This window comes from Ixodes scapularis, unplaced genomic scaffold (genome assembly GCF_016920785.2).
Source record: "Ixodes scapularis isolate PalLabHiFi unplaced genomic scaffold, ASM1692078v2 PGA_scaffold6__148_contigs__length_123643588, whole genome shotgun sequence".
NCBI classification, from domain to species: domain Eukaryota; kingdom Metazoa; phylum Arthropoda; class Arachnida; order Ixodida; family Ixodidae; genus Ixodes; species Ixodes scapularis.
This window is the reverse complement of record NW_024609881.1, coordinates 105,275,280-105,302,775: the sequence shown is the minus strand read 5'-3', so window position 1 is coordinate 105,302,775 and position 27,496 is coordinate 105,275,280. Positions and strand designations below refer to the sequence as shown.

Sequence of the window (27,496 nt, the reverse complement as noted above, 5' to 3'; positions counted from 1 at the left end):
CTGTTGTGGCTACCAAGGGTGCATCGTATCATAAGGCGCCACTCGTTGCCGTGCGGAGCCCTTTGCGCTCCCTAGTCGGAACTAATTCACCATCCTCTGCGACGACGAACTCATAGGTAACCATGCCATGGCTCTCGGAGCCGTCAAGATGATTCCCGGCGTGCTTCATCGTGAGCCCAGTATGCTCCCGATGTATTTTACTGAAAATGACACCGTGACCAACACCCAAGGGAACAAGTGGCAGACGGCGCTCAACCACAAGGGCAAGCTGCGCCCGGTTCCCGCCATGCCGGAAGGTTTCCCAGCCTCAATCGTGACATTCCCCGCCAAGCCAGCGGACCTCCACGTGAAAAAACGCCTCGTGCCGCTGTTGAAGGGAAGGTTCCCAATTGTTCTGCGTCCGCGCAATAACTTGGACCTTCGCATGGGAAAGCCCTATCGACTGTCTGGTGGAGGAGGTAAGTGACGCAGTACACCTTCAAGCAAACCACAGCCAGAACATTTTGGCGATCCACACAGAGGACGAGACAAAGGTTCATGCGCTCGCCCAAATTCACCAGCTCTTGCTCCGAGGACGAAGCTGCCCATCGTACACATATCTCGAGGCGTTGGACGACTCCGTCAAGGGCGTCATCCACGAGGTGAGACAACGATCCTTCAAAAAGAGCTCACGAGGAATATGCAGACGGAGAATGGGATACCGCTCATCACCGCTCGCATGCTGGGCCAGTCCGGCTCGACACTTATCACCTTCGAGTTCCCGGCTCCCACGTCACGTGGTCTACTAAGGTAGCCGCCAGCGGGTCACCCAGTACGGACCACCCAAGCAGGCATGCACCAAATGCATGAAAGAGGGCACCGCGCGGACGTCTGCCCAACGGCAGGCACCGAGGCGTGCCCCCGCTGCACGTCACCCACCCTTGCACCGGACCACACCTGCCTCCCCGAGTGCGTGCTCTGCGACGGGGACCAACCCACCGGGGACAAGGTCTGCCATCTCCGATACACCAATCGTCGGCCAAGCCAGAAGAGAGCAGGCCGCCGGAGCCACAGCAGAGGCCGTAGCTAGAAAACACCTAAGAACAAATCGTCAGCAGAGGTTGAAATATCCGCGAGCTGCGGCAGGAGCCGCGCGCCACGTCGCCGCAGCCGTGGCAAGATTAGGAGCCGTATCCGGACCACCGAGCGAGTGTGCTGGGCATCGATGCTGAAGGGCCACCGCTCTCCGTCGAAGACTCCTCGCCTTCGCCCACCCAACCCTACCGAATTCCGCGACTGTGCGAAGGCTTGCGTGAGCTTTATGAGCCAGATGAAAGCGCGATGTCGCGTATGACCAACCGCATTGACAAACTAGAGCAGAAATCCAACCCTCCTCCCCCACAAGAGCCTAGGGCTCCCGCGCCGCCTCTCCCTCAACCAGCCCGAAGACGCGCAGCAGACTATCGCGCGTTAGCAGGAGCTTAACACCCAACGGCAACAAACCATAACTCGACTACAGGAGACGATTACGCGTCAGGAAGAGGCGATTGCCCGACTGCAGGAGACGCCAAATGTGCCGCAGAGCGAAACAGAGGTGGCCAAGGGAGCCAGGAGGGCGGGGTTACTTCCTCAGCCGTGCGTAATCCCGAACGCGCCGCAGAAGCCGCCGTTCTCCATTCAGCCAGCCACTCCAAGCCTGCACCCCGCCGCCCCGGCCTATGCCGTTCACGATGGCAGGACGAGAAAGAGCCACGCTAGTCTGGCAGTGTAACTGTCGCAGCTTTCGCGGTAAAGACGGCGATCTTGAGCAGTTCATTGCCAGCAGGGACTTTCCCACCGACGTGATATGCCTACAGAAAACCGGTAGAGACCTACCATCGCTTTCGGGTTATCAAGTAGTCACGCACTCACACGCAAACCCAAGAAGAGCCACGCTAGTCGAGATGCGGATCACGGTGAAAGACGAGTTTAACAGCTCGTCTGTGGTGCACGCGATCGTGAAGCTCCTCCTCAAAAAGCGAAATGCATCTAACCTCTACATTCTCAACATATATAGCCAGCCCAGCCGCACAAAGGACTTATTTGAGCGCCTCTTTGCACTCCCGATTCACCTAGCCAAGCTGAACCTTCTAGTGTTAGGTGACTTCAACGCCGCGTACCCGTCGTGGGGGTAGAGGCAGGCGACCACAAAAGGAGCCAAGCTGCACGAGGCGATTTGCCAACACCAGTTCATCCTTCTGACCGGCAAAAGACTCTTGACGCGCACGGGAATAGCGAAAATAGGGACACGAGGAACCACCGAACGCTAGTCAAATTCACCGGAACCGAATGAATCAACACAGGCGAGAGCCTAGGCAGGGACCATTCCATCACCGAGGTTCAGGTCACCATTACTTTTCAGGACAAGTTTGTTAGGAAGAAAGCGCTAAGCGACTGGGGGACGTGTTCCGCGGGTTGCGCCCGAAGGAGCCGTGCTCTCAAGCGACCTACAGCAATGAGTAAGAGAACTGCAGACTGACGTAGAGAAGAAGCACACCAGACATACGAATCTCACCAACGACAGGCCAGATGTATACTTCCGTCTCCTACACCTGTGGGTCGCCAGGCGTGGCCTCCTCAAGTGGTGGAAAAGCCAGCGATTCATCCGCAAGCTCAAGAGTCGCATCGCCAAGCTGGAGAGGGAAATGCTTGAGTACGCATCCCAGCTGTCACGCTTCAACTAGCATCAGACGTGCAACATGCTCCAGGGAACACTGGGCAGCCTGGACAACCTCTGCCCCATATCCCTGACGTCGTGTCTGGGCAAGTTGCTGCAGCACGTGGTCACCGACCGACTTCAGCGCTTTCTGGAAGACACGGGCGTCTTTCCCAGCAACATGTTGGGGTTACGGTCACACCTATCGACGGAATATGTCCTGCTCGAAATCAAACAGGACATCCTCGAGAGAATCTCCCGTACGACGACGCAGGCGGTCCTGGCCTTGGAGATCAAAGGCGCCTTTGACAATGTCAGCCACACGGTGGTGCTAGAGAACCTGGCGTCGACTGGGTGCGGGCCCCGAATGTACGACTACGTGCGGGACTTCCTGAGTGACCGCACGGCCACCATCGGTGTCGAGTCCATCCGCACGGGCCCCATCCCGGTGCCTAGCAATAGCACCCCGCAGGGCTTGGTCCTGTAACGCACCTTGCTCAACATGGCGTTGCGCAAGCTACTTCCTCTACTGGAACAGATTCCCCCAGATCAAGCACTCCCTCTTTGCAGACGACCTCACGATTTGGACTACGTCGGGATAGGAAGGCGAGAAGCAAGACTCTATCGAAGAGGCAATATAGACTTTGCGGATCTACCTCAAGGCCGGCAACCTTCAGTGCGCCCCCCAGAAGTCTAAGCTGTTGCTCTTCCGCGTAGGAAAGCCAACCCTGAAGAACAATGAGGCGGACATCCGCTTAACCTTCAAGGACGGTACCCCTTGCCGGTGGTGGAGCGGATCCGGATCCTGGGCCTTTGCTTCCGGCGGGATGGCGGAGCCAAGTACACGGTCGACCGACTCGTCGAGAAAACCAAGCAAGTCATGCGCTTGATGAGCAGAATCATGAGTCGCACACACGGGCTCAAGGAGTCGGACCTGATCCGGTTGACCAAAGCTCTCGTCGTGAGCCTCATCACCTACGCAACTCCGTTTCTCAACCTGTTGTCGAAAAGTAAGGGCAAGATGGACGTGATTATCCGCACGGCGTACAAGGTGGCACTGGGGGTGCCGTCGTACGTGGCGAACGCCAAACTCCTGCGGCTGGGCGTGAACAACACCTTCCAGGAACTCGTCGACGCGCACCTAGTCAGTCAGCGGCAGCGCTTGGCCCTCACCCTCAGTGGGCAACACATTCCAAGCTCGCTCGGTATCCCCATGCCCGCATCGCAACGCGAGACGATCCAGCTGCCGCTGGCTCTGAGGGACAAAATCCAGGTGTCACCGATCCCGGGGAACATAAAACCATCTTTGAACACAAGTTGTCAGACGATTCGGGCGAAGGCTCTGTGACGGAATTATGGTAACCTGGACGACGTTTCCTACACGGACGTTCCACACTACTCCGGCCAAGCCGCTGCGGCGGTGAGGTTTATCAACAGCGACAGCGACTTCGACAACGTAGTCGCGGCCTCCGTCTGCACCATCCAATCGGTGGTGGCAGAGGATGTCTTGATCGCCCTTTCCATTGTCTCTCACACAAATATATACCAAGTGTCCATCCTTTCCGACTCGGAAGCGGCCACTAGGCGGTTTGGCGAAGAGAGAGTCGCCCCACAGGCCTTTTGCATCCAGAGGGAGAATTCGAAGATTCCCAACGTGGAACTGGTCTTGACTCCCGGCCACGAGTTTCTCGAAGGAAACCGGCAAGCATACGCCGTAGCCCCAGCCTCCATCCTCCGGGCTGCGACACGCGAAGACAGACCTCTCCCATTCCTGAACCAATGCTCTGACAAACTCGCACGCCTCCGCGGTCAGAGGCAGTTCTTCTCTCCGGCCGACCGATCCCTGTCTCGAGAGGAGACCGCAGCTTGGCGTCAGATACAGACAGCCACATAAACACACTTAGCTAATCTAGATAGATTTTACCTGGGCAGATACCGGGATGAATGCCCGCACTGCGCAGATGTTCTGTCGCTTTTCCACGTTACGTGGGCCTGTCAACTCAACCCTTCCCTCCCGTCTCTCCCTTGCATCCCCGACCACTGGCACGAGACCTGGGAAAGTGCGCTGATCGTCTCGCCGGCTCACGATCAGCGACAGCTGCTGGAGCAGGAAAGATTCGCGGCGGATAAATGGTTTATCCTCGTCCTCTGCAGCCGGGACTTGGGACGCAGAGAGGACAGCAACACTCGCGTTCTGTCATGTCTTTTCCCAGAGCTAAGCCCAACCGGCAAAATCGCAAAAGTTTGACACTCCGGATTTTGTGACGCCATCTGTTTGCCACTTAGGGACCATTTTCGATAGATGCGCTAAACACAGCAGTCGGAGACACCTTCCTGTCACCGTAGTTTGCTGGCGGTCAGGTTCCTAGCAAGTGGACAAATCTGCTACTCCTGTGCCCGTACTAAGGCACATTTCAAACAACTAAGAATTAAAAAAAAAAAAACGTGTTGAAACGCTTGTATGTTTGGCGAATCTCGCTGGCACCTTTGACTGGTCAATAGCATCGTGGAGACAGTTCTGGTCACTCCGAATCAGCTTCGCTTGTTCTGTACATCAAGAAAGCAAAGAAAATACTGATATCGTGTTTTCGTTTTAGTGCAAATTTGTATTCTTACCAAAGTGGATTTTGATGGAGCCATGAAATGTGAAGCGTGCCACGGTCAAAGAGAGTTGGCCTAGTCGGCCGGCTGACAAACACGTGCGCCCTTGAGCTCCGCATGGGATACAGCGCAATTGTGAACGATAACCAAAACGATAGCAAAGAATAAAAAAAAGACAGCTGCAAAAGCTTGAAAAAAAAAAGAAGAAACGTGGCGACGCTGAATAATGCAGCTCCCCCCCCCCCCCCCCAACCCCAAAACGTACGACATTACTGGTGATTCCAAGGAGCGCCTCCAATATTCCTTTCACCCTTAAGCTGAGGCTGCATCCAATGCCACAAGAACGAGAGTACTCGAGGTCGCTGCTTTTGAAGCGTTCTTGCCGCAGAACGAGCGCTTGCGCAGAAAAGGCACGTCTGAAGGCCAGAAGCGCGGACCATAGCCGCGCTTTTAGCTTGCGTCGCCGCCAGCGCGCCTTGCAGCGTCTTGCATTGGGGGAAGGGGGGGGGGGGGGTGTGCTAGCAGGTGGCCAGGCCAAAACGGACGCTTGTTTTCCTTTGCGTAGTACTCTCGCCAAGCCCCGGGGCGTTTGCCGCTTGAGGAGGGTCAGTCGGGGTCCACCGACACTGACTCCATTCGCAGGCCCAGTCTTCTAGTTGGTATCGCACCGTGACAAGTTGTCACGTGCCTGGAAGGCTGAGACCTTGAGTTCACGTCCGCTGCGATACCCATAAATCGCGTGATTCTGCATTTAAGAGTCTGTTGTTGTCGGATCGAAATACAACTGCAACGTTGTTTTTGTTTCGTGCCTTCTTTTTTATGGGATTGACTGAGCGGCCTGCACTTGACCAGTTCTTTTTTTGCATGGTTGAAACCTCATTCGAGAGACGCCTCATTGAAATATTCATTGATATTACATTTCTTCTCAGCGGACACAACGCGTACTGAACGGACCATCACACCATTTGAAACAGCAGCCAATGTAGAAGTCTTCGTCATTGCCGGGTGAGTTTAAGCACGAATTAATCATAGAGGACACGAAAAGAGCTCAGAAATTTTGAATCTCTACTCCTAACAATATATTGCTGTGACGTTGTATCAGTGAAAAAAAAATTGATGATATAAAACCGTTATTTGGACAACAAATGTGTGTCGAGGAGATCGGGCAAAATGCTGTAACAAGAAGCATGGCTGACACCGGTACGCGTTTTTGTAAACGGTGGGCGATACGAGGCACCGCAACGCCGCTCTCGCCGTATTGTTCCTTGAAGAGGACTCAACGTCGTCACGGATAGCAACACACGATTACGGTGCCGGTTAGCAGCGAGCGTTGAGGGCGTATTACTTGGGCGCGGGGTAACCTACTCATCCCCCCTTCTTTCCCCGTTCGCACCGCTTCACAGCAACAGTCTGCGGCGGCTCCTTCACGCGCTCCAGCGATACACACGCGCAAGGCCTGCCGGACAGAGCAGCAAGCCCCCCTGTCAGTATGTGTGATGACGCAGCGTCCTCTTCGAGGAGCAGCCAATCCTGCGCTAGTGGCGTTGCGACGCCGAGTATCGCCCACAGCTTACTAAAAGGCGTCCGGTACCCGTGCGCCTACAGGAAACAATGCGGCAATAAAAATGATTTACCCCTATTCACATAAAATTATGCCAACACTTTTTTTTAAAGTTAAACTATGAACATAAATGCCTTTCATAGGGAAGTCGTTAAGGATTGTAGGCAAGTTATGAACCTGGGATAGAAGTTGATTACTGATAATCACCCAACTGACTTCGCGAATAATGCGTGCGCAGGCGACCTGGTGCATTTTGAAAGTAACTAAAAGTTATATCATGCGGAGTAGGAACACAGACACATATGTACCCACGTACGTTCCCACACACGCACGTGCGCGCTCACACCCGCGTGGTAATAAATCATTTTTTATTAGTTTCTTTCCTAGTATTGAACTATACCTCCAATCTGGCTGCTCCAGCAGCAATCTCTTTACTCCGTTTGGCCTTAAGCTGAGACTAGAAGCTCCGCCTTTAGCACATTCTCACTGGCTTCCGCAATGCTTTGGTTGCCCGTGCCTGCGCGTTCACATTTGTGTTAGCAAGAGCAGAAAGCTGGCGCTGAAGGCGGAGCTTCTAGTCTCAGATTGAGGGTGAACGGAGTATGGGCTTGACTGCTATGTTTTCTAGCGTCGATGGAGTTTCACCATCGACGGGGAAAAGTTAAGCTAGTTGGTGGTACCGTCCACCATCCGCCGTCCACCGTCCACGTGGATTAATGCCCTTCGAGTCAATCAATCAGTCAATAAATAAATAAATAAATAAATAAATAATCAATCAATCAATCAATCAATTAATCAACCAACCAACCAACTTTTCAAGTCAAATCCAGTACAGATAAACTTGACTGGTCTGCAGGCACAAGAGGCCAACAAGTTGCCTGACGAGGTTGAAGTGGCGGGTAAGGGTCACAGGGTCCAGCGGCAAAGAAAAAAAACGCAAACCTCCCATATTAAAAAAAAACAAAAAACCTTCATGCAAAAACAGTACAGTTTCTAGAAGCGTTAACACCAAGAAGCACGACAAAGGGCATAGATTGCCATTTTCAAACAAAAATAGATACTGGAAAGATAGACGATGCGTGGGTGTCCTGTACAGTACTATTTTTTAAATAGAATACAGAAGGATTAAAAGAAGTATAAGGAATGTATTTTACATTCGTCAATTAATATTTGTGGCATTGCCTTTATTGTCTGTGAAGCCTGGTTGCCCGAGTGGTGCCAGCATGGTGTCCATTAAACAAAGCTTTTGTTGCAGGCTTGAAACGGTGAGTTCGGCAGTCTCGTTCACCGCTCACCTTTTGGCAAAGCATCAAGACGTCCAAGAAAAAGTGAGGGCTGAAGTAAAATTGCTCCTGGAAAATGATGTAAGTCTGGTTGATAAATGGTTGAACAAAAAATATCGAGGTTTTTAAAAGCTAAATTTGGAGTCACATTAGTAGACCACGTTTAAACTATTAACCCACATTACAAGTCACAAGAAAAATTTTTTTCGCGAACTTATTGAAGTTATAATTTTAATCTAAAATGCTGAGAGGTTCGACTTGTAAAATGTGTAAACGTGTTGGTAAAACAAAAATTGAAGAGATAGGGAAGAGCACTCGGAGGAGCTTCTAGAGGACTCCCTTACAAAAAAATTATATCTGGCCAGATCTGAAGATTTCAGACATGGTCATATAAAAAATTGGCCACATATGACCTGATATGGTATATCTGCCAGATATATCCTCATAATGCCAGGCATTTCCAGATCTGGCCAGGCATTTCAAAAGGACACAAGCCTGAAATCAGCACTTTATATATTTTTATTGTCTACAATTCTCCCAAGTGCCCCGGCCCGCACTCGAGGAGTTATGGAAACGGTGATCCTTCAGCTCTTTAGTGATCGCTAGTTTTGACCAATCCCATGGTTTCCCAGTTTCAAGTGTAATTCGTAGTCACCCTAAACAAGCGTCCCATAGCGCTCAAGTACCTGCCATATCACTTTTAAATTTTCTCGTAAATGTGAGTGTTTATGACACCGTGCATTCTGTCCAACCTTCAACCAAGCTGAGCCGCCGAAATCTCTTACCATATTATCATTCTCGTGATTGTTGTTTTAGCAGGAATTACTTAAAAGCCGAGGACTCACAACAACAAAATCCGGGATTTAGCTCGGAGTCAGCGGAGCTGTTTATGACATTTTCAGCGTTTCTAACTTAATATCAGCGTCTTTGAAGCTGCACGAGAATGATAATAATGTAAGAGATATATCTGCTGCTAATCCAGGTTCAAGGTTGGACGGAATGCACAGTACTGACATTGGCGGGACATTTTTAAAGTGGTATGGCAGGTATTTGGGTTCTGCACGGCACGTGTTCAGGGTGACTCTGAATTACACTCAAATCTGTGTAACCATAAAATTGCTCGAAATTTTCGATCACTAGGCAGCTGAAGAAACACCGTCCCCATGATTCCTCGAGTACGGGCCGAGACGCTTGGGTGATTTAGCAAATTGTCTATTCGGGCGTAATGTTAACACTTTAAAATAATTAATCTACATTAAAATCCTCGTGAAAACTAACACACATATTCTCATACTTAAGCTTGTCAAAACTGAAGTTTGGGATTATTTGTTATAATATTTAGCTCGCGAACAATGAGTCATTGAGAGTTTGCTAAGAAAGAATTTTTTTTAACTTTTTAAACTTTTAAATATATTGAAAACCGGCAACCAGATAAGTCTGTATATACGCTAGATAACTCTGTATATACGACATATCACGCTCTCTATATGCCAGATAGGTCTGTATATACGCCAGATCAGTCTGTATATATGCCATATCAGGCTGTAAATACGCCAGATAAGTCTGTATAAACGCCAGATAAGGCTTTATATAGACCGTATATAATCACATCATGTTTGATATGGTGAGATATGGCCCAGATATAAGATTTCCATACGGGCTTGGAAAGTTTCGAAAGCTTTGAATAGAGCAAGAAATAAAGGAACAATACAGAAGGAGGACTTTTGGGACTCTAGACTCGGCATCGCATGCCGGGAAGGCTGAGATATGAGTTAGCGTCCGCTTTTTCCTCATAAAATGTAATTCTACATATGACAGTTTTACAGGTACATTAATATACAACTGCAAATTCCTAATAGTATTAGTAAAAAGTCAAACACTGCAATAGACACTGCGCCTGCTTGTTCGATACGGATGCATATAAAATCTCACACGCGATGGTCCGAAGATTTTTCTTGCCCTTTCTAGTGTACAGACCCAAAAGAGCCGTATGCTCACTCTGCTCCAACTGAGCGCACTAGCCGTTTTCACCACCCTCCCCACCAAGGAGCTCTTTCAACAATACATGTCCACCGTATTCTGTGTTGAGCAGGGTAGGAAGTGAAGTCTGGGTGTTTCAGGGTTTTCAGGATGTTCCTCAAGTCATTTAATGCCTTCTTAAATGTTTTAGCATTGTCGCAGAATATCGTGCTGGGTACTCCTCTGCGCGAAATGAAACGCCGAAATGCCAAAAGAAAGGCGTCAGTTGAAAGATTAGTTGATAATTCCAGATGAACCGCTCTCGTTGCGGCACAAGTGAACAAGGCTGTGTAAGTCTTAGCATCGTTCATCTTACCGTTCCTGCTTTTGGCCTAGAGTGGTCCTGAAAAATCCAATCCCGTTACCTCGAAAGGTTTTGTTTCGTTAATTCTATCGGCCGGAAGTGGAGCGAATCGCACCTGAGTTGGTTTCGTACTGAAGCTGCGGCACTTACGACATGTACGAATTATCTTCTTGGTTAACTGTCGTGCTCGAAGTATCCATAATCGTTGTCTCAAAGCAGTCATCGTACTATTCACACCTTCATGAAGCAACTGGTTATGAGCATTCAGGAAAATCAGTTCTGTAAAATGCTTGTCGTTCGGCAGAATGATAGGATATTTCACTGCATTTCGAGCGTGCAGCTCATGTAGCCTTCCTGTTACCCTGAGTGTACGATATTCGTTCAGAAAGGGGTGAAGACCAGCCAGGGGTGAGCTTTCTTCCACTTGATGGTCTCTGGTAAGTAAGCTGACTTCCCTTTCGAAGGCTTCGTTTTGAACTTGCCTTATCCAATATTGCTCCGCCGCGGCATAATCAGCAGCTTTCAAGTGTCCTTCTTTTCTTTCACGATATTCGCTCCTGCAATTGCTGACAAACCTGATAACCCAGGCTGTGACTTGAAGCAATCTAGACAGGCTACTGTACTTCGTCATATAAAGGATTGCCATCGCTTCAGGAATTGTTGTTTGAAGGTATACTTTGGTGATGCAATGCTCGTTGCTTTTGAGTTCCAAGTGAGTATCTGAAGTAGGTAGGTCTTTTGGCCATTCAACTGGGTCTTGAACAAGCCAACTGGGTCCTTTTCACCGCAATGAGCTATCCCGCAGCGTTGCTGCTGATTCTTCTGTCGTGAGCGGGTCCACAGGGTTACAGTTCCCAGGGCAGTGCCTCCAGTTTTCGGAAGCACTTTGTGATTGGATTTATAGTAAGCGATGTTTTACGAAAGGCTTCCATCTGTCTACTGAGCCCTAAATCCAATTAAGTACCACAGTGGAATCCGTCCACATGGTATATTGAAAAGGAATTTCAGGGTACGTCTTGCGCAGGTAGTCTAGGAGTCTCGTTCCAACAGCAACTCCCATCAGTTCCAGACGCAGTAACGTTAATGTTTTGATCGGCGCAACCCTTGATTTAGCTGTCACTAGAGCCGTTGAAACGTCTCCGCTTTCAGCTGCGATTCGCATGTAAGCACATGCTCCATAGGCTTGTGCATTTGCGTCGACAAAGATGTGCAGCTGTGTATCTAAGAATTCTGTCAACCCATTCTTGAGGTGGGTTGGAACTAAAATATTGTAAAGCTGAAACAGCTCAGCACACCATTCTTACCAGCCTCCTCTCTGGCGTTCCGGAAGCTCTTCACGCCATTTTAATTTAAGCCTCCAGAAACTCTGGAATAGAATCTTTGCTCGTATCGTGAATTGTTTAATTAATCCCATTGGATCGAAGACTCGTGACGCTGCTTGTAGCACATACCGTTTAGTGTCTCGTTTGTTTTTTGTAGAAATGAGATAAGGATATCCACTGAGAACTTGAAGCAATCGTTGGCCTTGTCCCAGGCCATCCCCAATACTTTTTAGATCTTCGAGAATCTTTTGTCAGTGTCTTACTGCTATCACGTCTGTCTCTCTTTCATCCATAATTCGCTGCAGTTCTGCATCGTTAGAAGACCATTTTGTTAGCTTCATGCCTGCATCGTTCATGATGATCTTAGAGGTTTTGTAGATTTCGGTTGCTTCTTCCACTGTATCTGCACCCACAAGAAGATCGTCCACGTAGAATGAGCTCTGTAATATTTTTGCAATGCTCTCTTGATCTCTAGTGACGTTCAGATGGTGCTGTATAGTTGCAGAGAGCACAAACGGACTCGACGTCGCTCCAAAAGGAACTCTTGTCATCCGTCATTCCTGAATGTTCTTAAATTTCATCTGGGAAAGGAGCTCGCCTTCAAACCACAGGAACCTGAATGCGTTGCGACCTTCCTTTTTAATTTCGATTTGGAGAAACGCTTTCTCGATGTCGGCAGTTAGTACAATCGCATGCTCTCTAAAGCGAAGAAGGATTTGAAGTATTTCTAGATTCAGGTTACGACCTCTTTCGAGGAAGTGATTAAGCGGTTAGCACCCTTTTTCTTGAGATGAAGCGTCCAATACCACCCTCAACTTCGTAGTAACAGACTCTTCTTTGAGGATCTCCCGATGCGGCATGTAATATGTTCGTGTCTCAGCTTGATCGTGCTGGCTGAGCGGTACTAGTTCCGCATGTCCCAAGTTCATATACTGGCGGATTGCCTCGTCATAACGCCGAAGTAGATCGTCCTTGATCGAAATTCGTTTGATCAGGCAATGTAGACGAGTCAGAGCTATCTCAGGATTATCTTTAAACACCTCCACACAGTCTTCTTTCCAGGGCAATGCTACTTGGTACCTTTCACCAACGTTGACAATGCTCTTATCAAAGCGCACTGCTACACTCTGTTGAGTGTTAGATGTCTCCACGTGTCTGATTCCCATGCTGCCAAGTTTTTAAAAAGCATTAAGTGTTTGGGTCTCTGTTTCCTCGTCGGTCATGGTTTGTGAGCTGAGGACGCTAATAATCAGGGTCGTTTTTAATAGTATTCCCTTCTGTATCAAGGGTCCTTGGGGAGTTCATCCCATCGCAGTGTTTAGGGCCACCAATCCACTGCTTTCACCTGTTACAAGCTTCCATAATTGATCTGATCCGATGAGAACCCTTATTCCAGGCGTTCCTTGTACGTCAGAAAATACTATGTCATCAGCTAGATTTCTCTTCCGATCCCAAATAAAAAGGGCGAAAGTGTCGTCGGCAATTAAGGTAGCTATATCCTGGCAAATTACCGGTATGGTAATTGCCTCAATTGTGCGTTCAGTTTCGTTATACTGGCTTTTTATTCGAACCTCAACAACATTTCTATGGTGCAATGTTTTGCTTGAGGTGCTAACAAACGTATTTAGTGCTAGCTTTGTCTTTCTTAAGATTCTGAGATTTAGGCTGCGTGCGATATCTTCTATGATGAACGACCGTTGACTGCCTCCATCAGTGATGTCTCTGATATAGCTACTGCCTATTTCACTGATGGCCCACGCAGGAAATATTTGTGGGTAGATGTTAATGCTCTCACCTAGATCAGTAGAAATCGTGTGCTTAGGATCACAGGAAGACACGCGAACGACTGAGCTTTTCTTCGTTTTTTTTCTTCCTCGTCCGGGCGAATGACGGATAACACATCGTTATCGCGTGTCGACCGTTCCAATTTGAACACCGTAACTGCCTTTACAATCTCTTGCGCAATGTCCTTTGATGGTGCAGAGGAAACATCTCATGTCCTTTCCCAGTAACTTCCTCTTCTCCACAAGAGTCTTCTCAGAGTCGCAATAATGTGTGGCGTGCCTTTTTGAATGACACAAATAGCACTCGCCTGTTGTTTGCTGAGAGCTATGTGAGCTATGAAGCGCCGAAGCAGATGCACGAGATTCTTGCTTTCACTCGTTCGCACGGGCTCCGCTGTAGTTGCTCTTTTCCTTGCTTTCGACTTCAATTCGAAGAAATTGTAGCATCTCGTCGAGATTTGACGTAGATGCAGATGCAGGCGCTGAAGTTGCGTTGCCCCCCTCTGCTGCTGCGTTGTAAGGAGCCTTGTGTGAAACTTGTCTTTGGTATTGTACCACAATGTCGTGAGGCATCGACGTGATGAGAATATCACAAAGCATGGCTGTGAAGCTTCCGGTCGTCATGTCTAGTGAGTTGAGAGCTCGAATGTTCAACTGCGTAGTGTCGTACAAGTTCCTCAGACCCATGGTGTCTGTAGAAGATCGAACACGGGGAAGATTTCGAAGGGCTGCCAATTGTACTTGAGCTATCCTCCTTTGATCACCGAAACGTTGCTTTAGTAGTTGAATGGCGTCACCATAGCACGCTTCCGCTGTAGGTAGTCCTGCTATTGCAGCTGCTGCGTCTCCAGTCAGGTAGCGGCCTAAATAATAAAATTTATGCGTCATTGACAACGTGCGGTTTAAGTGAATTGTTCCTTCATACTGTTCCCAAAACGTCCGCCGATGGGTGACGTCCCCACTGAAGGTAGTGATGTCCAGTTTTGGTAGTCTGGATCCACTCATCCTGAAGACTGTGTCATGCGCATTGGGCGTAGTCGTTGCTGTTGCCGGAACCATAGGGCGCCTACTGGTCTCCAATTCCGCAATCTTGAAGCAGAGCTGCCCAATAAACATGATGTCATGGCCTTGGTATTCGGCAGCAGCGGCGTACTCGTTCTCGAACTCCTCTGCTGATAGCAGCGGCTCTAACTCCTCGTTAATTCTATCAAGCTCCACGTTGCTCGTAGTCAGGCGTTCTTTGATTCCGACGAGCCTGCTTAGGTCTATATCAGGGCTGTTCAGCAGTGTGGTGGCATCGTTTAGCGTCCTGGATTTTTGGGCTCGTCGAGTGGTACGCTTCGCTTTCAGTCTGTCCATTGCGATTCGTTAGGGTCGATTGGCTTACGTTTGGTTGGCAGGAATCCCTCTTGAAAGATCTTGGCGTTACAATCCCGATGGTTTGCCTCCGTTGTTAAAGTCTCCGAGTTCCACTGTTAGGGTTAGCAACGAAAGTCACCAGTACCTGGTAAATTTACAGCTTCGTCTGGGCTCGGAGATGATTTCGTGAAGCAGACTCCTGGGTTTCGGCACCAAAATGTCGAGGATCTTAGTCAGTTAACTAGGCCGAGCAATAAATGTTGGACCGTTTAATTGGTCGTTCTCATAATTCAAGCTATACTGACAAAAAAAAAAACCTGCCTCGTTATCGTCTTCCATATATCGCTGTCGTTTCCACTTCATCCTTCTTGATTTTCCAAAGGGGGTTTTACATAAGGGGTAGGGAACAAAAAATGTATATATATAAACGACAGAGATCTTCATTCTTGAAGGTAATTAGCCACGTGTTTCATGAAAGCTGATGGGAAAGGAATGGCAGCAGTCTGGTGAGAAAGGCTGTTCCGGACAGAGGCTGCCCCGGGGAAACGATGAGGATAAAATCGTAGGTGCGCTGGGGAGAGGCTGGCAAAGGGTGACCGGTGCGCTGGGATATGCGTGCAGGAGGTGCAATGTACGGTGCACGGGCGAACGAAGAATAATATAACTTTTTAAATAAACATAGATTGTTTATGCGGTCACGACAATACGGGTTAGCTAGATTTGATTCAACTTTCAATAATGAAATGATAATATCGTACAAATATGGAGAATTAATGAATCTAGTGGCGCGATTTTGAACTCCGTTGAGAGCGTTAGTAAGATAAACTTGATATTAACTTCAGATGGCGGATGCACATTCTAACTTTAATCTAAGAAGTGATTTGTAGGTTGGTATTTTGACGTGTTTAAGGTGGCACCTTAGGTGACGCCTCGTGAATCCTAGTCTTTAGGTTTGCAGATACGATAATGTTAGTGGTACGCAAACACCATAGTAGATTGTTGCAGAGAGTGACGCCAAAGTATTTGTATCAGTGCACTAATTCAACAGGATTTTGAGCGACAAGATAAGGGAAGACATGGAAGATACGGCGGCGGTGAGAAGACATAAGTTTACAATTGTCAGGGGTAAGTGTAATTAGCCAGCGGTTGCACCATAGCCGAATGGTGTTAAGATCATTCTGAAGGGCAGTTTGGTGAGCAGGTTTAGTGACTGAGTGATAGATAACACACTCACGCGAGCATGCGAATAGAGGAAGACACGTGCTGCAATAGATCATTATTATGTATAACAGAAGCGGACCAAGAACAGATGCTTGCGGGACACCTTAAGTTACTGGGAGGATATGTGACGTATGGTTGTTAATATTAAAAGATTGGGAGAAATTGATCAAAATTATTTGCTCCAATCGAAGATGTTGGGATTCAAAATTAACACTGCAAGTTTTAGTAAGAAGCGCTTGTGAGGAACTTTGTCAAGACTTTAACGAATTCTAAGAAAATGGCGTCAGTCTGGATACTGGAGTCAAAGTTTGAATGCAGATTATAAAGAAAGATGGCCAGCTGAGTTTCGCGAGAGTAATCCTTACGAAACCAATGCTGGGACTTGCGGAACAAATTATTCGAGTCCAAATATTTCATGATTCGAGAATCGATTACAGGCTTCATGATTTTGGAAGGCACGTTCGTGCGAGAAATGAAACGATAGTCCAATAGGGTATCTTTGTTACCTAATTTGTAGATTGGAACAACGTTTCCCATTTTCCAGTCAGCTGGATTGATGCTCGTGGAAAGTGACTTAAAAGACAGTAAAGAAATGTAGATTGCCGAAATGTGCTTGGTATTGTTAAGAAAAATGTATTAATTTTATCGTCACCGGTTGACGCTGACAGTTTTATATTTTCGAATGAAATGCCGTCATCGTTGAATATATATTCGAAGGTTGCATGGGAAATTAAATCCAGGCTCTCTAGTAAAAACAGATGATAATGCCTGATTAAATATGTTAATAAATAGGCTCGATTCGCTCATTGTGCGTTTCTTTCATTTCTTTGTTTCCTTGTATTTTTTTTATTTTTTTTACAGGTATTTATTTATTCCAAAATAGTCCTACATCAATAAGGTTACCACAGAAGTGGATAGAAAACATGCATATATATTCAAAACACAATCAATTAAAGATGTACATACCTTATAAAAAAAATTAAGAGAGTCGTGAAAAATACAATATATTTGAAAAAGAGTAGAAGTACAATCTCATACACTTTACTAGTAAACTCACAGGCACAACACAAAGTAACCTACAGTATTTCTAATCCAAATATGTCAAAATCGATATAACGAACTGATTTATTTATGTTGTTCCAGTTTTCTATCATTCTGGGAAATATGAACATTTAAGACAGTTAAGGTGAACTTTGTATGGTACAAGACATAAAGGATGGAAGTTTCGAGTGCGTGATTGAGTAAAAAAAAAAGCAATGCATTTTTCCCCAATGATGTATACGGTTATTATTCACTACTGTGAAGGAGCTTAAGTCGTTCTACAGCGCGTCTGAAATCAAGAGGCATGAGTCCTATGTCATCCATGAAAGCTGTGGGGGAAAAAATGCGGTCTTATCTATTACAATTATATCTTGTTGCGTTTGCTTGTATTGCGTCAATCTGCTTAATATTGTCACGGGTAGTGACCAAAAATAACAAATAAACAGGAAGAAATAAACGTTTAATGTGGCGAACTTGTGCCAAAAAAAAAAAAAAGAGTACAAAAGAAAATAATAGAGCGTCGCGGGCGTCGAAGTCGGCGTGGCAGCAGAGTCGAACGCTGGGGCGAGACTGACTCCTACTTGCCAGGCGGAGCCGCTTGTGTACACGGGTTGGCTTCTGGAGCGTTCGATGTAGAAGGTTAGACGCGGAGAACATTCTAACCTCGAATCAGCTAGACGGTTCTCGAATTCACTAGAACATCACATTACAGTGTAAACAAAAATGCGTAGCCGCGGACAGGAATCGAACCCTGGCCCTTCGCGTGGGAGGTAAGCGCGATAACCGTTGTGCTACGGCCGCGGTGCCTACTTGGCGCGCGGCAATATCGCAATTTAGATTTGGACCCCATAAGACACAATTATACTCTAATATCGGCCTAATCAAGGTCTTATACGCGGTTATTTTAACTTCCTCAATTAAAGATTTTAAGGTTGTTTTGACATTTCCTAGCCTTTCCAGAGCACAAAAACAGATATAGCAAATGCGCTTATGCCATGTTAGACTAGTATGCATGAACTCGACGCAGAATTATATTTTCAGTGCCATATTTAAAACAGACAGTTGCTTTTTATTAGTAAATGTCAGCACCAAAAATTTCGGAAAATTCATTTTCATCTGCCACGTCTGACTCCAATTAAGAAACTGTACAAAAAAGACTTTCACCAAGGCATCGTAATCCAACAAGTTGATTTCTTTGTGCAAAACACACTCATCTGCATAAAGGCAAATTTCAACTGGATTTGCGACATGATTAATATAAAGTAATAACAAAACAGTTCCTGAGATTTATCCATGTGGGGCAGCAGAACTAACTGAGACATTTCTGGAATGAGCATCCTTCTATGAGACAAACTGTGATATATTTTTAGATAATCTTCGATCCAATTAATTAATGATGTATTATTCAATATTAGTTGTATTTTCTGAAGAAACTTATGATGTCGCACTTTATCGAAAGCCTTGGAATTATCTACAGGGATAGCATCACCTTGTCCTCTTTTATCTAAAACCAAAGCTATGTTGTGAGTGAATTCAAGAAGTTGGGCTGAGGTGGAATAGCCACGACGAAAACCGTGCGGTTGTGGGCAAAAACTAAAATTAGCGTCGAGGTACTCAGATATCTGCTTATATACCTAATGTTTCAAGAGTTTTAATGAAGACGATGTGAGCGAAATGGGTCTGTAGTTTGTAACCACCCGCTTGTTGCCTGACTTGAACAAGGGGATGATTTTAGGTGACTTCCATGAGCGAGGTACTGTTGCTGTAGAAATTGATCTTTCGAAAATGACAGATAGGCATTTGAAGTCCCAAGGGAATATCGGCTAAGAAAAGAATTAGGAATTCCATCATGACCAGGGCTATTTTCAAAGTCAAGTTTCATTAGAAGACTGAGGACACCAGAAACACTAGTCTCCGAATCAAATAAAGTGGGTATATATTATCAAAGAAAAAATCAAAATCATTACCATTTTCACTACTGAATACAGGTTTAAAATAATCATTAAAACAGTTTGCTATCTTCATCGGTTCGCTAACACATTCACATCGAATAAAAAAACTTTGCGAAACGTTACATTTTGGAATAATAGACCTCCAAAATTTGGCAGGATTTAATTTAATATATGCAGACAAAGTCCCATCAAAATAGCTTTTTAGCTGTTATCATTTTTTCTTTTAAAGTTGTGATGAGATATTCAAACAAGGTATGAACAACTTAGTCTGCGTTATGTTTCGTTGAACGACATTTCCTCTTCGTTTTCCGCTTCAACTGCAGCACCTCTCTCGCTACCCAGGCGTGCGGAGGGTTCTTTTTTCTTTCTAGTAACAAGTACAAATTTGTTGACGCATTGATATATAAGGGTGTTAAAATATCTAAGCAACCTATCGACTAAGTCTATAAAGTATTGATACATCGTCAGTCTTTTTGAAATCAAGGAGCTTGACAGAATCAGGGTTTGAATGATTTATACAAATTTTGAGGCAAACTCGGCCAACTTTATAATCAGAAATTCGCTCGGCCACCTCGCTGTGATAACCAAGGTTCGTAATACTATGGGTTAGAAAAACAAGATCAAGAACAAAATTATCTCTGGTGCCCAGTTTCAAGCTTGATCTAAGTCAAATGACACATTCGCATCTGCTATATAATTAAAAATGGCCTATCTCGACAGCCAACCGCTAGCGTTTTCCAGATTCCAGAATGGGCACATTAAAATCGCCCAGCAAGACATGCTTAAAATTTGCCAGATTGTATTTGTAAATGTAGTCATATATGTCCTAGACGGCTTGCAGGCTCGATCCAGAAACGTGGTAAACCGCGACGATAACAAGAACCAACTTAGCAAGCTGCACCTTACACTAAAGACTGTGTTAGGTAAACTGAGGAGAATAGAGAAGTTAATACCAGATTTATAAAAAAAATAGCGCAACACCACGACCTCTAGAAGATCTATCGCATCGTACCGCGTTGCATTTAGGAGGTGTGAATTCGCAGTCAAGAATGGCATTGTGTAACCAGGTTTCGGTAACACGCATCACGCTCGGTGATTAAGACGCTGTAATGCACGAAAACTCTGTAAACTTAGTGACAAGGCATTTAGCATTAATGTTTAACACAGGCAATTATTTCGAATTCTTCAAATTATCGCTCCTTTGATACGCCTGGAATGATGTCTTTGAGCTAAATAAATTGAATAAAATGTAAATGGCACAATTTTGCTCTAATAGTGTGACTTGAAGCGTCTCATATAAAACCCAATATGTGGTATATCTTTCTAGACGTTTTGTTCGTGGGTCCTGCTATCTTAAAAATTAATTAGTTTCTTTTTTAATCGCTTTTGTAGGGAAGTATAACCTACGACAACATCTCCAAGCTGCAGTACTTGAGCCAAGTCATTTCAGAATCGCTAAGAGTATATCCTCCACTTCCAGGGTAGGTGTCCTAATTTTATTGAAATGCTACGTGAACCTCGAGTTTATTGCATTTATTTTATTCGCTATATAGATAACATTATTGACCATAGGTAACAGTGAAAAAAGAATGGCGTTTATTAGAGTGTCTAGTCAAAGGCATTTGAGTTGACAGACGATCTGATGCACTAAAGTTTTCAAATAAAATACAAAATTTTCGTGCATATTACACCACATATTTTTGATAGCACAAAGGGCTGATTTGCAATTTAAATTTAACATAAGAAACAGTAAAGCCTAGAGCGTTTTGATACGTTATAATATTTAATTATGGTGTTTTCATCGTAATTATTTTAGTTACGTACGAAGGTGACTGAATTACACTGACTGGTTAAGGCTTAGGCATTCGTATGTTGAAATGAGAGTGCCAAATGCTCTATGCACCTTAAATATCTTAATTCATTCTACCGTCCAGACAAGTGAACAGAAAATGTGAGAAGGACTTTGAATTCAACGGATTTCGCATCCCAAAGGAAACGCAGATTCAGGTTCCCGTTCGACTGATGCACCATGATCCAAGATACTGGGTCGACCCCGACGAATTCAATCCTGACAGGTAAAATGCCAACCTGAAGTCACTGGGGTTGTTGTCATTAGAACGAAAAAAATGCATAGTACTCATTTATTACCCTGAGTAAAGACTTTGGGTATGAAATAATTAGAACTGTCAATATTAACTTCACATATAATGCGTGTCCCTTCAAAAATTTACAGTTTTTTTTTTTTTTACCGCAAAAATGAGCTAGTCATCGCCGAATGTTAACTCTTGGGCCATAGTTAGCGCTACTGGTCCGAACCAGATGCAAAGATTTCAGAACTCACCATTATCTTTGTGAAACGTTATCCATGATTCACAAAAAAATATAAATGGAAACGGGGCCCATTCCCGTTAACTTGCACCATTCAGCTCCACGCGTTCGGGGGTTCTGTATAGCGCCATTTCCCCATCGCTTATAACTTTTGCATAAGACGACGGTTAGTTTTTAAACTTGGCATCTGTTTGGGACAGGTAGTGTTACATTTCGGGAAGGATGAGCGGTCGGCCATGAGTAGTTCATTTTTTGCGGTAAAACCAAACAAAAAATCATTTTGTACAGCTTTTTAAAACATCTTGCACATCTAACCTCGTTCAGAATATTAAAGTTTTTTATGTATTCATAGCTGTAGGTAAATGTTCTTAAGCGACAGCTTAAGTAATTCGTGACTTCAAGCGAGTTCAAGACAATTTGTTTTTCGTGTCTTGAAAGCGAACGTGCGGGTATTTTTTAACTGCAGTAGTGATCATTTAATAAGTATTTACTACTGGGAGACCTGCTACTACTCTTAAAACCTAGTGAGGAGAAATATTGTAATTTAAAAGAGCATGAAAATAATGCCGCTCATTTGCCATACTGGACTGACCAACACCACCTAAAAATACGATGCCTACCAACATCCTTCTCTTCCTCCGTGGAATGTCGTACAAGATAGATTGCGCCAACTCCGCAATGCACCTGGCGCTGAAGAACCCAGGGGTACTGGGTTCAATCTTCACCCTTGCCTGTTTCGATCTGGATGAGCATCGCACCGGCGTGCGGCCATAAATCACTGCTGCGTGATGCACGTTAAAGACCCAGGGCTAGCGATCGTTCTGCACCGGTTATTTTTCTTCTCTACAATGGGTAACAATGACGCCACGTTTCTGGCACGCTAACCTTCCGCTTTATACACAGCTGACAACTAATTTAGCAATGCACCACTCCATAAAATCCCACAGGGCCTCGAGGCCATCCCAGATTGGAATGCGTGACGAAGGAAATCGTGAGGCTGTTAAAATGTACGCTCAGGGCCGATTCGGGTCCTTTTGTGTGTCTTAGAAGCGGCACGACATAATCCTTTCTTTTATTTCTGTCAGTTTATAATAAAATGAAAATAGAATGGTGCCAATTAAATGGGGCATACCAACTCGTTTTTTTATCCTTCTCTATTTTTTTGCGTTCTATAATAAAAAAAAATATATAAAAAATGTGAGATTAACTAACTTCTTTTCTAGTCATTGGCACTATTACACAATCAATGCAATGAATCATGGCCTCTGAAATTTTCCGCGTGCTGGTTGCGCTCCACTAGCCATTGCATTCGCCGGTAGAGACTGTTGCTGCGGAACGCTTGGTGGCGCTCGCAACCAAATCAAACACTGGAATGAAACGTCCGCGAATTATCATCATCACCGATATCGTCGGTCTAGAGAACAATTGGGTGCAGCAAGAAGTGTGCTCCTCGTCTCTCTCCGAAACATGTTTATCTTTCAAAGCGCGAAAGCTGTAGAACATATATTCGTGCACGTAAGAGAAGCTCAGAAAGCTGTTGGCATGCATAACGACAGAGATAGTTGTATGCCTGACCCAATAACCAAAAAAAAAAGTATCCGCAGACGACAAATATAGAGTTACACTGTATCATACAGTCTGACGTGTTGTCCAGGGAAACTGTGCAAAATACCGGAGCAGCGAATAGAAATTACGGATCAAGAGTGATAGACTTACTTGTCTCTATTATGATGTTGGGAATAATGAAAAGTGCGAGCTTCATGCCGCGGGACCTCACTTGACAGCATGCTTCGAGCCGATTTTGTTTCTGTTTCGGGCTTCGTTATAAGCGCCAAATCCGGAGATCTGGAGATCTGGCTAGGTTCGTCAGAGATCTGGAGAACTGGCTCAGCTCGCTTTCTCTGCTGCGCAGCCGAGCGTTTCGACAGACTGGAGTAAAGCTCGCGAGAATTCTCAATGGCCATGAACGGATCTTCATAATGGACCGAGCAGGCGATGAGGACGCCACACATTTCTGAGATAGATTATTGTCCCCTAGCCCTGTGCCGTGCGTCAAGGACGCATTAATAGACCGATCTCACCAGCCAGTTTGACTACGCCACCGCTGCCGCGAAGAAACGAGGGAACTTTAGTCTTTCTGTACGTGCGACAACCCCGCTGGAACTCATCGCGTGTGCAGCACGAGACGGCACGAGCCCTCTCGTGCACTACCGTCTGCCTCCTGTGAACTAAAGTTGTGGCGGCGTCACGCATGCGCCGAACGCTTAGTGAGATCGGTCGATTGGGGCACGGTGCCCATCCGAACATTGCCGCAGCGCTTGTATCCAATCCGCGGCATAGCATGATCTCACTGTGATGACGTCAATGCATTAGTGTGCAGGCCTCGGCTATTCTAGGTGGTGTTGGGCAGACCGTCCGAACGGGAAAGTTTCATACGCCGCATGATTTTCTTCACAAACGCGAGCGCCATCTCTCATTACAGCGTCCCTCTAATAGTGTACGCCTCCGACGAACGGTGCCAATGTCCTGTATCCTTTCAATAATCCTTTCACGGCTAAGCTGACAGTGCTTTGGAGGTTATGTACCCCATGATACATTTATATGTCAATGTCTCGCCACATGACCACGCTCCAGCCCATGCCCATGAACAGAGCCGGGTGAGGCCATGAATGTGAGGCAGCGGTTTAATCTGGGGAGCGCGTAGCTTCCAACGCATTGTAAGCTTACGAGTTAACGCAGTAACGTGGTTACTTGCTCTAATTTCCGTTCAACCACGGGGGACCTCATTACTTTTTTAATGCAGTTCTCTTACCCTTTGACTTGATGTCCAGCGAACTTTTTATATCAAAATATATGTTTTTTTTTGCAACCAGATTCAACCCGGAAAACAAGAAAACGATGGAGCCTGCGGCCTATATGCCTTTCGGCATCGGACAACGGATCTGTCCAGGGGCGCGGTTCGCCGAAATGGCACTCGCATTAATTTTGTCTAAGATTGTGGCCAAGTTCAAGTTGCATTTGAGCGACCATCCAGACAAGGTAAGGCGACCTTCTGCAAAAATCCCACAAGGCCACACGCGCAATCCAGTATGCTTTTCCTTGCGCCCCCCCCCCCCCCCCCCCCCCCTGTCCGGCCCTCTTCCCCGATAGTAATGCGGATAGCAACTAGCACATGATTCTGAAGAGAGTTAGAGGGTAACGTAGTTTATTGTCTACCCTCGCCCTCGCGCAGTCGCCTGTACAGCAACTTCATGCAAAATGTCTATTAATCAGCTTTTGCCGTTACACAGTTGAAAGGGATTAGCTCATGTGCTGATGCCGCAGTGCACCGATGCTGCCATGAATCGAGGGAATTTAGTCTTTCTGCATTTGTGACAGCCTCGCTCGAACTCTGCGCTTGCTCAGCACAGAACGGCACGAGCCGTATCGGTTACTGCCGTCTGCCTCCTGTGAACTAAATTTATGGCGGATTCCTGCATTCGACAAACTATTGGAGAGTTCGGACTACTGTCATCAAAAAAATGCTGCTTTCTGTGCTTCCACTAAATACAACAAAGTCAGTAATTGCTATTCCTCGGCGGACTTGATCAAATGATAGGTCGCCGAGATACTTTCTGCCATGAAATTTGAATCGCAGCAAATCTCTGAGGATCACTTTTATGCGCTCTGGCTTTTTAAGTGCGTACTTCCTATTTAAAATCCCAAACGTGATAGAAATTATTCGTGCAATGCTAATCTTTCTCAACTAAGGAAATGGCTTGCCCTCGGCTCTCCCCTGGGAAAGCTCGCCATTATTAGTTCGTAATTATAAAGTAACTTGAATTATGAGTATGCTTTTAAAAATACAGAACATCAGTGCATTCGCACTTTTCATCACTATTTTTGGAGCAGTCAGCTTAACCATTGAGTTGGCCATGCAATATAGCTTTCCAATGGTCACGCGATCTGATAGCGAATTGGGTAGATTCCCCTGGATGTAACCCAGTATTACTTGGGATATCTTCTCTTTCAGAGAACCATCAAGTATGCTTCGCCAGTGAGTCTAGCATTCGCCGATGGGGGAGCTTGGCTGCGGATGGAGAAAATATGAAGACATCAAGATCACGTTTAAACTCAATAGAAGGACCCGCAACGATCGAAAAAGAAAAGAAAGAAAGACTGCATTTGTGTAAACTCGGCGTTTCGCTGGAAAATAAAAAAAAAAAATTTAAAGTTAAAGCTAAAGTTTTTTCTTTTTAACTTTTTGTAAAAAAGCTGAGCTGAAAAGATATATTTACTCTGGAAGAAGGCTGGCATATATCATATCGATCATGATGCCGTACGCTCTACACACGATCATGAATTAGATTGCCAACGTTGAGCACAGTGTAAACCGGTAATGACTTGCATCCCTAACAACCGTCTATCTATTACCCTGAAATGTTCAAGTGATCTTCTGCTTTTGTTTTTTACAATGAACACGAGAGATAAATATTTCTATGACACCCTCTTAAGCACGTCGAATTTAGGTACGAATCCGATTAGATTTCGAGGCACTATTTTTTATTATTGTTTAAATTGTTTTTATTGTTGTGATTGTATAAAAACACAATTGCCATTGACAGTTTTAACCTTTCGTGACTACAAGAACATGCAATATTTAAAGAAAAAGCTAAATACTTCAGTTAAATCTGTAAACAGTCTGGACGAAATAACGCACCCACTTTTAAACTTATAAGACATATTACTTCAGGGTTGTTTTTCTTAATTAAGGAAAACTAAATTTGTGTTTTTCTAGAAAGATATGCCTTCAAATATTTTGTGTGTTCTAAAAAAATTGCCTTCAAACTTAAAACAATAAAAAAAAAACTCTGACTAAGCATGCCTGGATTATTTTATAATGTATATTGGTGTTTTTGTTTGGGGTTTACGATGATGGAGTTTTTTTACGTATTATCCAAGAAAAAATGAGTGCTGCAGACTTGTCAGTCATTCTGCTCGTTGACGTAACCGGCATGTACATTGCAATTTCATATTCTATTGGAAAGCTCATATACATACCATATATCTAGAATATCAATCTATGCCAAGAAAGGTATTTTAAAAACTCAACAATACTTTGACAGGCACTTTGCAGCCAAAGTTCTAATCTATGTTCCCCAGTCATCTGTGATATTTCAAACAATTAAGGGCCTTAATGCACTGCATCTCGTCAACAATAGCTGCGGTTGGTTTGCCTCACCCCCTACACCGGCAGAGGAAAGTGTCGGGCGGTGTTTTCCCGGTCGTATCTCGATACACACACCGGACGTCTACTGCCCTACACTTATCTGCACCGGTGAAGGAGGTGGAGGCAAATAGATCAAAGCTAATGTCAATCATTGTTACAAAGACGGGCAATTCTTATGGTAATGTATCGCTATTCTCAAGCAGTAACAGCGTCTGTCTTTTACAATTTACCGATAATGACCTTTCTTACTTTGTTAGTATACAGTCTCTGTGTCAATCAGGATCACGATGAGCACAGGGTTTTTCTTTTTGCACTTCATTAATTGATGCAACTGACAACAGTAAAAGCGTGACGGACATTGGCGAGTATTGTTTTTATCTCTCTCACAACTATCTCGTCAAGGCCTTTTAGCATGTAATTGGAGAGAAACAATAAGAATAGCGTAGGATTGGCAATAAAACAAGTCAAAAATTAAAACCACCTTCCTTTTTTTCAAGGCCTATATGAACCACATTTTTAGTGAGCTTGAACTGCCTTACGGTGTTACGTCCCAGTAGAACGACGCGTTTGGTTGTGTTTAGCAGCATCATGTGCTAGACCTTGTGGCGTTTATGTAATATATCAACTTTTTAAATATGTGAATATTTGCAATGACTTTGAAATAGTTTTGTGCTGATAATCCAGATTTATAATATGATATTTGCAAGTTTGTTTTTCATGGCAAATATAACAAACAACGAGGTTAGCGGTCAAGCTTCATTCATTTGTTTAGTTTCATTCATTTACCTGGCCCTGGTGAGATTCGTCATTGAGCATACCCAAATATTGCATGAGATAC

The 27,496-nt window shown here is 45.3% G+C and overlaps 1 protein-coding gene across 1 annotated transcript; it reads left to right on the top strand.

Annotated features, from left to right (window-relative positions):
* Positions 1 to 127: 127 nt before the first annotated feature.
* On the top strand, positions 128 to 25,539 carry LOC120836684 (cytochrome P450 3A19-like). Its single transcript, XM_040205696.1, has 7 exons — positions 128 to 458; positions 6,205 to 6,280; positions 8,092 to 8,200; positions 20,514 to 20,602; positions 21,056 to 21,196; positions 24,323 to 24,488; positions 25,462 to 25,539. Exons 1-7 carry the CDS (start codon positions 128 to 130, stop codon positions 25,537 to 25,539), a joined length of 990 nt encoding a protein of 329 aa, XP_040061630.1.
* Positions 25,540 to 27,496: the final 1,957 nt, after the last annotated feature.

Bases quoted from the DNA above. Each gene is read 5' to 3' on its own strand.
- LOC120836684 (XM_040205696.1), top strand. From the start codon at position 128: ATGGCTCTCGGAGCCGTCAAGATGATTCCCGGCGTGCTTCATCGTGAG. The intron at 459-6,204 runs GTAAGTGACGCA...ATTTCTTCTCAG, and splicing joins TCGACTGTCTGGTGGAGGAG to CGGACACAACGCGTACTGAA. The intron at 24,489-25,461 runs GTAAGGCGACCT...CTTCTCTTTCAG, and splicing joins TGAGCGACCATCCAGACAAG to AGAACCATCAAGTATGCTTC.